Consider the following 14,296-nt stretch of genomic DNA (forward strand, 5'->3'; position numbering starts at 1 on the left):
GAGAGCGTGCATTGAAAGTGAGAGCGGGTAGGTTCAAGGGGGACGTGAGGGGCAAGTTTTTTTATTCAGTGGTGGATGCCTGGAATGGGCTGCCTGGTATAGTGGTAGAGGCAAATCTATTAGAGACTTTTCAGAAATGTTTAGATAGGCACATCAATGTAAGGAAGATAGAGGAATATGAAGATTGTGTAGGTAGGGGGGGATTTGTGTTTGGGTATTTTTGATTCACTTTTTAGCTGGTTTGGCACAACATTGTGGACCAAATGGTCTGTTCATGTGCTGTACTTGTTCTATATTTTAAAGTTAAGGTGGATAAGTAACCTGTGCCTGATGGGATATACCCCAGGTTACTGAGAAAAGCAAGAGCTGAGATTGTTGGGGCCTTGACCAAGATCTTTGTACTCTCTAGCTATCGCAAAGAAAAGACAACAAACTAACATTGTTCCATTTTTCTAAAAAGAAGGTAGAGTTAATTTTGAAAACTATAAACCAGTGAATCTCAACTTATGGCAGAGAAACCAGAGAGGATGCTCAGGAATAGAATTCAAAGTTCAAAGTAAATTTTATTATCTCACCACACACAACCCTGAGATTCATTTTCCTGTAGCATACTCAGCAAATCTATAGAATAGTAACCATATACAAGATTCAATAAAAGATCAATTAGAGTGCCAAAGGCACACTGTGCAAATGCAAATATAAACAGCAATAAATAACAAGAACATGAAATAACAAGATAAAGAGTCCATAAAGTGTGATCATTTATTGTGGGAACTTCTCAATAGAGGAGCAGGTGAATGCAGTTATCCCCTTTTGTTTAAGAGCCTGATGGTTGGGGGTAGTAACTGTTCTTGAACCTGGTGGCATGAATCTTGAAACTCTTGTACCTTCTACCTGATGGCAATGGCAAGAAGAGTATTGCCTGGATGGTGAGGATCTTTGATGATGTCTGCTGCTTTCCTATGACAGCCTTTCATGTCGATGTGGTCAATGGATGGGAGGGCTTTACCAGTGATGTACTGGGCTGAATGCATTACCTTTTGTAGGATTTTCTGTTCAAAGGCATTGGTGTTCCCATACCCATGATGCACCCAGTCAATATACTCTCTACTACATATCTATAGAAGTTTGTAAAAATTGTTGATGTCATGCCAAATCTCCACAGACTCCCAAGGAAGTAGCGGTGCCATCATGCTTTCTTTGCTATTATATTTACATACTGGGTCTAGGATAGGTCCTCTGAAATAGTAACACCCAGGAATTTACTGACCCCTCTCCATCTCTGATTCTCCAATGAGGATTATGGACCTCTGGTTTCCATCTCCTTAACAGTACAATCAGTTCCTTGGGAATTCTTGAGCATTTGGAAAACCAGGCCTAATTAGGGGCAATCTACATGGCTTTGTAGCGGGGCAAGTTGTGTCTTACTAACTTGATATAGTTTTTCAAAGAGTTTACAAAGACATTTCATGAAGGTAGAGCTGTAAATGTTGTCTCCACGTATTTTTAGTGAAGTGTTTGATGTGGCCCCTCATGGTAGGCTCATCCAAAAGAATTAGTGTCATGGACCGGATCAGTTCCCCTTTAAATTTAGTTAGGTTGCGATCCGGACCATTGACGTCTTGTTCCCTTTTAATTTTGTTTCACGCGTCCCTTGAGCTTGGCAATCAAGGTAATCTACCCTCAACCCGAACCGGCAGCTTATAAGCCCTTGGCTTTAGCCGTTCGGCGCGTGAGTGTTAAAGAAGCCTTCGCAAGTCGCCGCCGTTGCCGCTATGACAAACCAGAGTGATCCAGCCCGCATCGGAGTACCAGCAATTCGCCTTCCATCGCCAGAGTGGGTCCGGTCAAGGTCAATCTACCAGGGGTGAGTTGAAGGCGGAATCCTGACTTTATTTATTATGCCCCTTGTCTGTGTCTACCCCTGAAGAAGAGCCCCGGCTCGGTGCCTGAGCTGAAGGCGGAGACCCAGCTCGATATCATGCCCAGTGTCTGTGTCTAACCCCTGAAGAAGAGTCCTGACTCGGTGCCTGAGCTGAAGGCGGAGTCCTGACTAGATGTTCATGCCCCTTGTCCGTGTCTAACCTTCGAAGAAGTCCCGGCTCGGTGCCTGAGCTGAAGGCGGAGTCCTGACTTGATGTTCCTGCCCATTGTCCATGTCTACCCTTCGAAGAAGTCCCGGCTTGGTGCCTGAGTGGAAGGCGGAGTCCTGACTCATTATTCCTACCCGTTGCCTCAGTCGGGCAGGTCCGGATGGACTGCCGCTGCCTGGCGGGGTTCTGCCCCTTCCTACCCATTGTCTCCATCAGGCAGGTCTGGATGGACTGCCGCTGCCCGGCGGGGTTCTGCCCCTTCCTACCCATTGTCTCCATCAGGCAGGTCCGGATGGACTGCTGCTGCCTGGCGGGGTTCTGCCCCTTCCTACCCATTGTCTCCATCAGGCAGGTCCGGATGGACTGCTGCTGCCTGGCGGGGTTCTGCCCCTTCCTACCCGTTGCCTCCGTCGGGCAGGTCCGGCCGGACTGCCGCTGCCTGGCGGGGTTCTGCCCCTTCCTACCCATTGTCTCCATCAGGCGGGTCCGGATGGACTGCTGCTGCCCGGTGGGGTTCTGCCCCTTCCTACCCGTTGCCTCTGTCGGACAGGTCCAGCCGGACTGCCACTGCCCAGTGGGGGTTCCCCCCTTTCTACCCATTGCTCCCCAAGGGCTGTGGCAGTCCCAGTCCCCAGGGTCCAAGTCCAAGGTCCGCAGCTGTCCATGCTCCCCCTGTCTGAGTCCAAGGTCCGTGGCTGTCCATGCTCCCCCGTTCAAGTCCAAGGTCCGCGGCTGTCCCAGTTCCTTGTTTCCAAGTCCCAGGTCCGTGGCGATTCAAGCCCCTAGTCCCCTAGTCCGAGGTTCATGTTCCTCTTTGTCCTCAATTTCCTGATCTTCTGTGTAGCGAGTAATAAACGCTATTTTATTGTACCTAAGAAAGACGGTTTGTGTCCTGTGTGTGGGTCCTCTCCCAGCACCCTTGTCCCCACCCCGTGGCACTTAGATGTATGGAACCAATGGTGGCTTGGCTGTTTGGATTCAGAAATTGCTTTCCCGTACAAGACAAAGGGCAGTTTTCAATGGGACTTATTCAGGTTGGAAGCCGTGTTCTATGGGGTTTCATAGTGGGTTTTCAGCTGTTTGTGATAAAGGACACCTTATAGAACTTTATAAGGTTATTGGAGGTATCTTTCTCACAGCTTGAATTGTCTAATACTCAAAGGCATGCATGTAAGGTGAGAGGAGCTGCTAAACAGATGAGAGAGATGTTAAACAGCCCGTTAGGTAGGCACATGAATGTGTGGAGAATGAAGGGACATGGTCATTGTATAGGCTTTAGGGATTAGTTTAGTTAAGCTTTTAATTATTAGTTTAATTTCTTTGGCACAACATGGCAACCAAAGGCTTTATTCCAGTGCTGTATCATTCTGTTCCATTTTGGTCTCCGACAAAGGACTTTCCATTTGTTGGCAAATATCTTATTCAGACAGGTGACATGGCAAAATACAATACTGAATGACTTTTTACATCCTTACCTTGCTTAAGTGATGAGGAAAGGTACAAATCCCCAAGTTTGTCATGCTGTTGTGGAGCCACTGGAGCTGCACATCGGTGCTGAGCTGTGGTCTGCAAAGCAATAAGAACATAGTATACAAATTCAGTGAATGTTTAAGGAATTCATCGATTCTTTGTGAACTTATCTCTGATAACATTGGTGAAGAAAACTATTGATCATATGCACTGTTCTTCTGTGGGAACTAACTGAGTGTGACCATACATTTGGATCTTCTCTCTTATTCATTGTACAAGGGTTGACCAACTCTGAATATGGAAGAATATCCCCATTGACCCAACCCTACCCCTAATCTCAGACAGAAATTGTTGAAGAACAGGACTTCAAGGATTACACCTTCCTCTCCTCCTCTATCATCCACTGAAAACACAGAAGTCAATTGTAGATTCTTGCCTTAATTTAGGGAATGCAGGAGGCCAACAATGAGATATTTCAGCTCTTTGGCAGATTGGGTACTAGTTTGGATTGCTACACTTCTGATAGAAGTTTCTAGCTCTTTAAGAACTACATTTGGGTCGATTAGACAGCCCAAACTGCAGATAATTAAAATCACACTGAAAACTCATCTGCTGAGGTTCTGTTAGTTCGCTGCACACTATTTTCCTGGAGACATGCAGTCCCGCGAGAAGGTAAAGGGAGCATTTTTCTCTGGATACACAGCATACTATGTGAACCTGGTTCCTTTAATTTGTAATTGCTGGGGGAAGTAGTAGGGATAAGCTGCTACTACCTATTAAATGTTACCAACAGCATGCATCTCAAATAGCCTCTGACAGTCAAGTTTTGCTCCTGCCCTTCATGTGTGGCTTACCTATTAAGCCCAACAGAACCATTTTGACCAACAGGAAAATGGGCAAAGATGGGTTACTGGCTTCAGGAAGATGAGGCTCATCAGCCATGGTAGGCAGCTCATCCAGGAGAAGGAAAACTCTGACCTCAAACCTATGCTGCCTTGTAGCTATACCCACTCATGAGGAAGATTTCAGGGGCAAACCCCAATGAAAAATCCAGAGCTGGAGTTCCTAAGGCAGTCCTACATTAAGTTCAACACTGATTGACAACTGTGTGACCACTGGTGCCAAACTGCATCAGTCTCTACCACTCCTTTGGATTCATCAGCTGTGTGGACAGGAGGAGCCTGCTGTATGGCAACAGCTTGCTCTCCATATCATCTGCCCTGGCTTGCAGAGAGAGTTAGAAAGCAACATCCATGGTTGACCCAAATAAATGGAGGGCCTACCCTACTCTGTGTGACTTGAAACCCAGCATTACGCTGTAGGATGAAAGGAGCAACCAAGTTCTGGTTACCACCCAATATCCTTGGTGACATTTCCTGCTAGCTATTATCACAATACACACAAAATGCTGGATGAATTCAGCTGGCCAGGCAGCAACTATGGAGGTGAATAAAGAGTCTACATTTCTGGCTGAGACCCTTCATCAGGACTGAAAAGAAAAAGAGCACAGCCAGAATAGAGGGGAAAGAGTACAAGCTAGAACATGAAAGGCGAGACCAGGTGGGGGAAAAGATGGTGGAAAAGGGGGTTATGAAGTGAGAAGCTGGGAGGGATAGGTGCAAGAAATAAAGTGCTGAAGAAGGAAACTGAGGGGAACTACAGGGAGGTCACGTGCAGGTGAGAATAGAAGGTGTGAGAGGGTAAACAGGATGGAGAATGGCAAAAGAGCGAAGGGGAGGGAGGGAATGTTGTTACTGGTTGGAAAAATTGATGTTCATGCTAACAGGTTGGAGGCTACCCAGGTGGAATATGACAGGTGCTGCTCCTCCAGCCTGAGTATGTCATCACAGCAGTAGAAGCAGCCATGGTAGGCGGCTCATCCGGAAGGAAAACTCTGATCTCAAACTTATCAAAATGAGAATAGGAGGTAGAATTGAAGTGGGTAGCCACCCAGAGATCCTGCCTATTGCAGCAGACAGAGAAAAGGTACTCGACAAATCAAGTCCCTCAATCTGAGTTAGATCTCATTGATATAGAGTAGGCCACAATGGGAGCATCAGACACTGTAGGTAACCATAACAGACTTGCATATAAGGTGTCACCTCACATGTAAGTACTGTTTGGGGCTTGAAATGGTGTTGAAGGAGGTGGTGTAGGGACAGGTGTAGCACTTGCCTCACTTGCAAGGATAAGTGTCGAGAGAGAGATCAGTGGGTAGGATGAGTGGACATGGGAATCACACATGGAGTGATCCCTAGAGAAGATGAAGAAAGGACAGAGAAAGACATGCTTAGCGATAAGATCCTATTGGAGATGGTGGAAGTTACAGAGAATGATGCGCTGGATACAGAGGCAGGTGGCGTGGTAAATACATCATTCGCCATAACTTCTGCCATCTCCAACAAGAACTTACCATTACACACACTTTTCTCACTACTCCTTCCACAGTTCTCCTGCAAATCTGTCAGGGTTACATATTGTATCCAGTGCACCCAATGCAGCTTTCTTGATATTAGTGAGACCTAGTGCAAATTAGGAGACCACTTTGTCATGCACCTTCAGCCTGCCTGCTGCAAAAGGCCGAAATTCCCAACCGCTACACATTTCAATTCCATTTCCCACTTTGACATTTCAGTCTATGGCCTCATCTTGTCATGGTCCGGTCCATGAAGTCCGTGTTCCGGTTCACAGTCTGGTCCGTGGACTCCATACTCCGGGTTTTCTGGCTGTCCCTTGTTTCATTTGGGCTTAATCATAGGTACCTGATTCTCGTCTTGTGGCCGGGAATATAAGTGGCCCTGGGTTCAAGTGTGGGTGCTGGTTTGTCTTGTCAGTATCCTGTCCTTGCCTCTGTGGCAAGGACACAGGCTGTCTTTGCCATTACCCTGTGGTTGGATCTGTCCCTCCCTGTCCTTGCCTCCATTGGGTGAGACTTTACTGTTACCCTGAGGCTGGACTGTTCCCTTCCCTTCCACTTCTTTCAGCAACTCATGCCTGAAGCCTTGCCTGCAACCTCACCTGCATCCTCGCCTGTATCGCCGTCAAGTTCAGCTGCTGGAGTGAGACTGAAGCCTTGCCAACCCAACAGAAGGAACTATCTATCATTGAGCTTGGAACTGTCTCTTTGCGTCCGTGTTTAGTGTCTGTGTACGAGTCCCGGCCCTACACCCTGTTCCCAAGGAGGGGTCCAAGCTCTGTGGTCAGTGTTCCTGTGCTCAAGTCCAAGGGTAGTAGGCAGACCGTTTGCTGCTACTTGAATGGACTGTGGTTGTTTTGTCGTCTCGTATCCAGCTCAGTAGGCAGGCTGTTTGTCGCTACTCGAATGGACTGTCGTTGCTTGTTGTTCTGTGTTCAAATCCCAGTCCGGGTCCAAGGCTCTGAGGAGGTTCCAGTCTGGGTCCAAGTCCAAGTCATAGCCCAGGCCCTGAGTCCTAGTCTTGTCCAGGGCCAGTGTCCGTGTCCAGCTACGCCTCTCCCCGCTTCTGCTTTGCTCTCCCTTGACCAAGACCTAGATGTCTTCATCCAGCCCCGGAATCTTGCGTCCTGCCCCCTCGTCAAGTCCTGTTACCTTGCCAAGTCCAGTCTTCGCCTAGATCTGGAGTCCGAGCCCGAGTCAAGACCCAGGTTCCAGGTCCCTGTCCAGTCTCTGGCTCGGAGTCCTTGTTCAGGTTCCCAGTTCCTCATCCAGGTCCCTCTTTCCTAGTCTTGTCCAGCGTTGTTTCTCCCCCACTTCCCTTGCTTTCTAACACACCAGGGCCCACTTTCCCTAGTACTTCAGTGTCTGTGTCTTGCATTTGGGTCTGCTCTCAACGCCCACCTTATGACACATCACTGCGATGATGAAGTCAGGTGAACAACACCTCACATTCTGGCTGAGTAGCCTAAAAACTTGATGAAATGAACACTGTTACTTCTGGTAATTTCTCCTTCTCCTTCCTCTTTTTCCATTCTCCATTCTGGTTACCCTTTCATCTCTTGCCTGCCTTCCACCTCCTTCTAGTGCTTTTCCTCCTTCCTGTTCTTCTAATTCCTTCTTCAGCCCTTTACCTCTTCCTTCTATCCCCTTCTAGCATCTTACTTCATTACCCCTCTGCGCCAACCAACTTTCTCCCTCGCCTGGTCTCATTGTACTTCTTCCCCTTCCCCATCATTTTATTCTGACTTTTGCCCACTTCCTTTAAAGTCCTGATGAACAGCCTTTGCTCAGAATGTGGATTGTTTATCCCACTCTATAGATACTTCCTGACCTGATGAATTTGCATCTTGTGCATTACTCAAGATTTACAGCATCTTCAGAATCTCTTGTAATTATTATAATAAGCACTACAGAAATGAGGCTCAGTGTTAAAAATCACACTATATAATTTAAGATTGTTTGCATTATGTACTCACCCCACCACTAGCTCAACATGATCCCACCACCTATCTTGTCCTCGGCTCCCTTCCTGCTTTTCATATGGATTACTCTGTGACTCCATAGTACTGTATGTCCATCCAGTCCCCTCCCTAGGTACTTACCTGTGCCTGTTTGGGGTGGTGGGGGGAACAACTCCTGCCCCTACATCTCCTTACCCACCACATCAAGGGACTTAAACATTCTCCAAATTTATCTATGGCATTCAGTGCCTTTGAAGTAGTCTTGTCTACATCAGTGAGACCAAGTGCAGACTAGACAAATGCTTTGCCAAGACCCTGCAGCATGTTTTGTCTCTACCACTTGCTTAGTTCTACCTTGAATGTACCTTAACAGTTGAAGTAACCAGAATCTCATGCTGCTGAAGTAAGGGCTGCTTGGCTCAGTTTGCAGATTTCAAAAGTGTATCATAGATTAATAAATCTCATTAATTGTCTACTGCATGGTTTTGTTAAAACATGGCAGTACATGAATATTTTCCAACCATTATCCACCACACCAGAGTACCACTTGCGTCTATTTTATTCATTGTTGAGAAACAATGTGGAACAGGCCCTTCTGACACTTCAAGTCACGCTGCCCAGCAATCTCCCGATTTAGTCCTAGCCTAATCATGGTACAATTTACAATGATTAATTAACTTACTAACCGGTACCTCTTTGGGAGGAAACCAGAGTATCCAAAGGAAACCCACGTGGTCATGAGGAGAATATTCCAACACCTTACAGGCAGTGGTGGGAATTGAACCCAGGTCACTGGTACTTTAGTGCTAAGCACTATACTACTGTGTCCCCCCTACAGGAAACTTACTTTCTAACTTATGGGTAGATATTTACTGATGATGTCATTTGTTGATGAATTGACTTGTACATACCTCAAAATAAATGAGAAATAAACACGAAAAATGCCAATGACCCAAAAAAAAAGGTCAGAAATAGGAGAAAACAAGAGAACATATTAGCTTTCAGTAAACTTTACCTGGTAAACAGTGCCTTCTGGAGACTGTGACTCTGACGGAAAAGGGCAATAATCAGGCAGGATCTTGGCCTGTCTACCTAGCTGGTGATCTGTTTCTCCCTGGTTCTCAGTCATATTAGGCTTGGAATTTACCTTCTGCTGGCTCATAATCTGGTCTTTTCGAGCAACAGTAAATTTTCGATGATGTATTAATTTCCTTAATAGGAAGAGAAAAGATATTCAACATAGGAAATGACAAAGATATCCCACAACAGATTTATGTCCTGGACTTGATAGTCCAGATTAATGCACGCCGAATAACTTGTAATTTAAATAGAGAACATAGAACAGTATTGCACAGTACAGGCCCTTCGGCGCATGATGTGCCAAACTTTAACATAACCAAAGATCAATCTAACCCTCCCCTCCCACATAATCTTCCATTTTTTGTTCAGCTGTGTGCCTATGTAAGAGTCTCTGAAATGTCGCTAATGTATATGCCTCTACCACCACCCCTGAAAGGATGTTTCATGAACCCATCACTATGTAAAAAAGCTACTCTGACATTTCCCATATACTTCCCTCAAAACATCTTAAAGTTATGCCCCCTTGTATTAACAATTTCCACACTGGGAGAAAGGCACTGGCTGTCCATTCTATCTATGCCTCCATCAAATCACCTCTCATCCTCCTCTCCAAAGAGAAAAGCATTGAATCATTCAACCTATCCTTTAAGACATGCGATCCAATTCATATAGCATCCTGCATCATCTCTAAAGCTTCCACATCCTTCATATGAGGTGACCAGAATTGAACATATATTCCAAGAATGGTCTGACCAAAGTTTTATAGAGCTATTACATTATCTCATGCTTTTCGAACTCAGTCCCTTGACTAAAGAAAGTCAACACACCATACGACTTCTTAACAGCCCTATTAACTTGCACTGCCACATTCAGCCATCCATGGACATGAGCCCCAAGATCCACATTGTTGAGAATCCTACCATTAATCCTGTATCCTGCCATTAATCCTGTTTTCTGCCTTCTAGTTTAACCTTCCAAAGTGAATCACTTCACACTTCTCAGGTTGAACTCTGTTTGCCACTTCTCAACCCAGTTCTGTATCCTAGCAATGTCCCATTGTACTCATTGTACTCTAGTGTACCTTTTACACTACTTACAACACATCTAAACTTCATGCCATCTGCAAACTTACTAACCTACCCTTGCACTTCATCATCTAAGTCATTTATAAAAATTACAAAGAGCAGGCTCCTAGAACAGATCTCCATAGAACACCACTGGTCACAAATCTCCAGGCAGAATATGTACCATTTGCTATCACCCTCTGACTTCTTTGGGTGAACCAATACTGAGTTCATGCAGCCTAGTTTCCTATGCAATTTATGAGACCACTAGGCATCAGCACAGTGACAGCATTTATTCTCCAACTCTTGGTGCCCATGAGAAGGTGCTGCTGAGCTGCCTTCTTTAAGCATTAAGACCCTTTGGGTAAAAGCACTCCATCATGCTGTTTCAGATTCAATGCATCTACATTGGGATTTAAGACTTACCTCGGAAATTTTAAACTTTTTAGATTCATGAAATATTTTATACAAAATATAAATCAATTTATCCACAATTGCCTTATTAATCACATCTGAAAAAGTGGGGGGAAATGGACATTTGATAGTTCAAATCAAGACCCTTGATCTAAACTGGTAAAAAAGAGGGCAGATGGTATAAAATGGTGAAGGGAAGTGATGGAGCATCCTGGCTATGGACAGGTGGACCCAATTGATTAGGAAGGGTGTGCGGTTGTAACCACTTTGCCAAGTGCCTTTGCTCTATCTGACTGTGCTTGGATACCTTGATGACCAGCCATTCTAATGCTACTTTCCATTCTCCCATTCCTCTGCTCCAGATGCAGCCTAAACACCACCACCACACAGAGATCTAGTTGACACTTACTGTAGAACTTCACGTTGTTCCAGGTTGTATTTGCCACCAGCTTTCATTGCTGCATTATGAATTGCCTCGATTGCTCGGTCAATCGACTGTAGGACCAGATCATGCTGATTTGACTTGGGGACAACAGAGAGAGGAATAAGTCCAAATGGTTACTCATTATAGATTATGAACAGTGAAAGTATATGAATCATAAATGACATTTAGCATCAAAGTTTAAAAGAAAATATTCTGTGCTTCTTTAAGCAAAATTCACAGTGTATTCTCTACGAAGATAATAATAGGCAGACAGCTTTTAAGATGGCCATAATTTAAAGAAATATTGTAATTGTTCTCCTGAAGTAGTTGATCAGGGTCAAGGATGGGTAGCTACCACTTCAGTTTTCTGGGTTCTGCGTTGACAGTAAGAAATCTGAAGATTTTTCCACAGCTGGAAAAAGTGCTGTCTGAAGAGGTGTGCAGATGTTAGGTGCTTGGCTCATACAGTGTGCCCCCATCACTTGAACACAGGCCAGCAGTCAGCTGAAACATTGCAATTATTTCCAAGGAAGCAGCAATCACCTCCCTGAATCGTTTCCAATTACACAGCTCAGAACAGAGGGCCTGCTTTAAGAATCTGAAGTCAGGCATGTCTCTTCTCAGCCTTTGGCACTCCAGTTTGTCCAACCTCCCCTGCTAATATTATTCAATCCAGGGAACCTCTAGTATTAGTTATAATATCCAAAGCGTCTCCTAGACATAGGACTCAACACTTCTCTTTGTAAACAAATCCTTGACTTAGACCCTTTGCCTTTCATATTAAAGTCCTCTATTACAATTGTATTATTACCCTTACTACATGCCCTTTCCAGCTCCCTTTGCGATCTCAACCCCACATCTTAGCTACTACTTGGAGGTCTATATATGATTCCCTTAATGTTTTTTTTTACTCTTGCTGTTTTTTAACTCCACTCACAAAGACTCTGACCCTATGTTACCTCTTTCTAAAGATGTAATTTCACCTCTTACCAACAGAGCCATACCACCACCTATGCCTTCCTGGCTGTCCTTTCAATACAAAGTATATGCTTTGATGTTAAACTCCCAACTGTGACCTCCTTTCAGCCACAAATTCCTGGTCAACAGATCGCATCAATAACAATAGGCAGCCACACCTCTGCCACAATTATCCTCAATAATTGAATGCACCTCTTATATGCTAAAGTGCAGTCTTAACCTCACAATCTACCTCATCATGACTTTGCAACTTACTGTCTCCACTGTACCTTCTCCATAACAGCAGCACCTTGCCTCATTAGGCTGTGATCTCAGTCCCTACTCTAAACCTATTATCCTCACAAATGTTCAATGCTTAGTTGAACCACCTCTCATAGCTAAAACAGCCAGCATCTTTTTGGATAAGTACCTATAAGCTTTGCACAACATGACAGATCAAAAATTGCCCATTCCTCCTTGCAAAATTGCTCAAGCTGTGCAGGGTTAGTTGGGGAGAAGCAGTGAACAGCAATCTTGAGGTCTTGCTAGATGTGTTCAATCATCAATTCTCTTCATTTGAAACCACACCATGGTTGCTCTGGCAGTATGCTTTGGGTCATTATCCTGCTGAAAGATAAACTTCCTCCCCAGTTTAAGCATTCTGGCAGAGGATAGCAGGTTTTTGTCCAGGATCTCTCTGTATTTAGCTGCATTCATCTTCCCATCAATCCTGACCAGATTTCCAGTTCCTGCTGCTGAATAGCATCCTGATACAGTAGGGATGGTGTTACCTAATATGTAGTATTAGATTTACATAACATACATCACTTAGTATTGAGTCAAAAAGTTCCACTTTAGTCTCCACAAGACCTTCTTCCATATGTTTATAGTATCTTTTACATGACACTTTGTAAAGTCTTTGTGGGCAAGGATATGCTTTTTTTAAAAAAAACAGGGCTTCTTCCTTGTCACTCTTCCATAAATGTTATTTTTGTGCAAGGTCTCAAGAATTGTGGAGCCATGAACTTTATCTGACTTCTGCAGCTCACTCACAGTGACTGTTGGTGTACATAGTAGCTTCTCTTACAAGAGCCATTCTTCTCCGGCGACTAAGTTTACAGGGGCAACTTGACCTAGGCAGTGTGACTGTGGTTTCATATTTTTTCCCACTTTTCACTCTGGACTGCACTGACATTCAGTGCCTTTGAGATGGATTTTGTACCCTTCCCCAGATTTGTACCTCTCTATTGCCATTTCCATGACTTGTCTTGAATGCTCTTACATCTTCGTTCTGGTTTGCTCTGTTGAAAATCCACCATACAGTTAGACCTTACAGATAGACGGGGTATTTATTCTTATGAAGTCATTGAAAATAAATGATCCTCCAGTTTTCTACATCAACATATTGAATGAGTTGGTAAGGTAATACTGCACCTAAGGAAAGTTAGTGCAGTAATTACAAAGGGATGAATTCATTTTCAACCTCACTATTTTGTTCTTTTAAGTTTTGGTACATTATTGACAGGTTTTAGAATTTTACTTTTAATTCGACATAATGCACAATCTTTTATAGATCAGCTCAAAAAATCCTACTTTAATGTGTTTTGAATTTAGAAAATGAGACTGTAAAATGTGAAAATATTTCTGGAGGCTGAATACTTCTTCCAAGGTATATGTGCTGTATGGGCCCTGCCTAGTGTATGATGGTTGCAACTGTGTTTTCCACCTTGACCCCAGAGGAATGCTGTTTCACTTGACTGTATTCCTGTATGGTTGAATAACAATTAAACTTGAGCTTACAATTGATCTCCCAAAGTTTAACATTTTTCACTTAAACTCCATTTGTCATTTCTCTGTCCATTAGCCAATTGATATGTACCCTGCTGAAGTCTTTTATAATCTTTTTTACAATCCACTACTCTTCTAGTTTTTGTGTAATCTGCAAATTTATAGATCAGACCACTTATGTTTTCATTCAAATTATACCGCAAATGACAAATACCGCTGAGATCTCCATGGAACACCATTGTTGATGGATCTCCAAGCAGAATAATACCTCTCCAATACTACCCTGTTCTTTTGTTGACCAAAGATTTTTGAACCCAGTCTACCAAAAATCCATGAATCCCATATGCCCTAATTTTCAGGATCACTCAACCATGAGTGATCTTATTAAATGCTTTACCAAAATTCATGTAGACAGCAGCCACTACCCTATCCTCATTAACCATTTTCATCACCTCTTCAAAAAAAAAACACAAGTTCATTAGATATGGTATGCCCCACAAAGCCATACTGTCTAACCCTAAAAAGCCCATGTTTTCCAAATGTAAGTGAAGTCTATCCCCCAGGAAGCTTTTCCAATAATTTTTTTCCACTGATGAAAGCTCAGCAGCATATAAATTGTCCCCATTGTT

General features: G+C 44.0%; 1 protein-coding gene across 3 annotated transcripts in view; it reads right to left on the minus strand.

Moving 5' to 3' along the window:
* Nucleotides 1–14,296, minus strand: part of LOC132377949 (NCK-interacting protein with SH3 domain-like) — a 213,071-nt gene that overhangs the window by 107,156 nt on the left and 91,619 nt on the right. For 2 of the 3 annotated variants that reach the window (XR_009506852.1, XM_059944473.1), the window contains exons 2-4: nt 10,908–11,020; nt 8,956–9,151; nt 3,569–3,659 (exon numbers count right to left, since the gene is read on the minus strand). Coding sequence is in view for 2 of the 3 variants with exons in the window: in XM_059944473.1 (XP_059800456.1) it covers nt 3,569–3,659; nt 8,956–9,151; nt 10,908–11,020 (400 nt within the window). In the remaining variant the exon portion in view is untranslated. The remainder of the gene's footprint in view (nt 1–3,568; nt 3,660–8,955; nt 9,152–10,907; nt 11,021–14,296) is intronic. The other variant, XM_059944474.1, reaches the window with a different exon arrangement.

This window comes from Hypanus sabinus, chromosome 19 (genome assembly GCF_030144855.1).
Source record: "Hypanus sabinus isolate sHypSab1 chromosome 19, sHypSab1.hap1, whole genome shotgun sequence".
Lineage (NCBI taxonomy): Eukaryota > Metazoa > Chordata > Chondrichthyes > Myliobatiformes > Dasyatidae > Hypanus > Hypanus sabinus.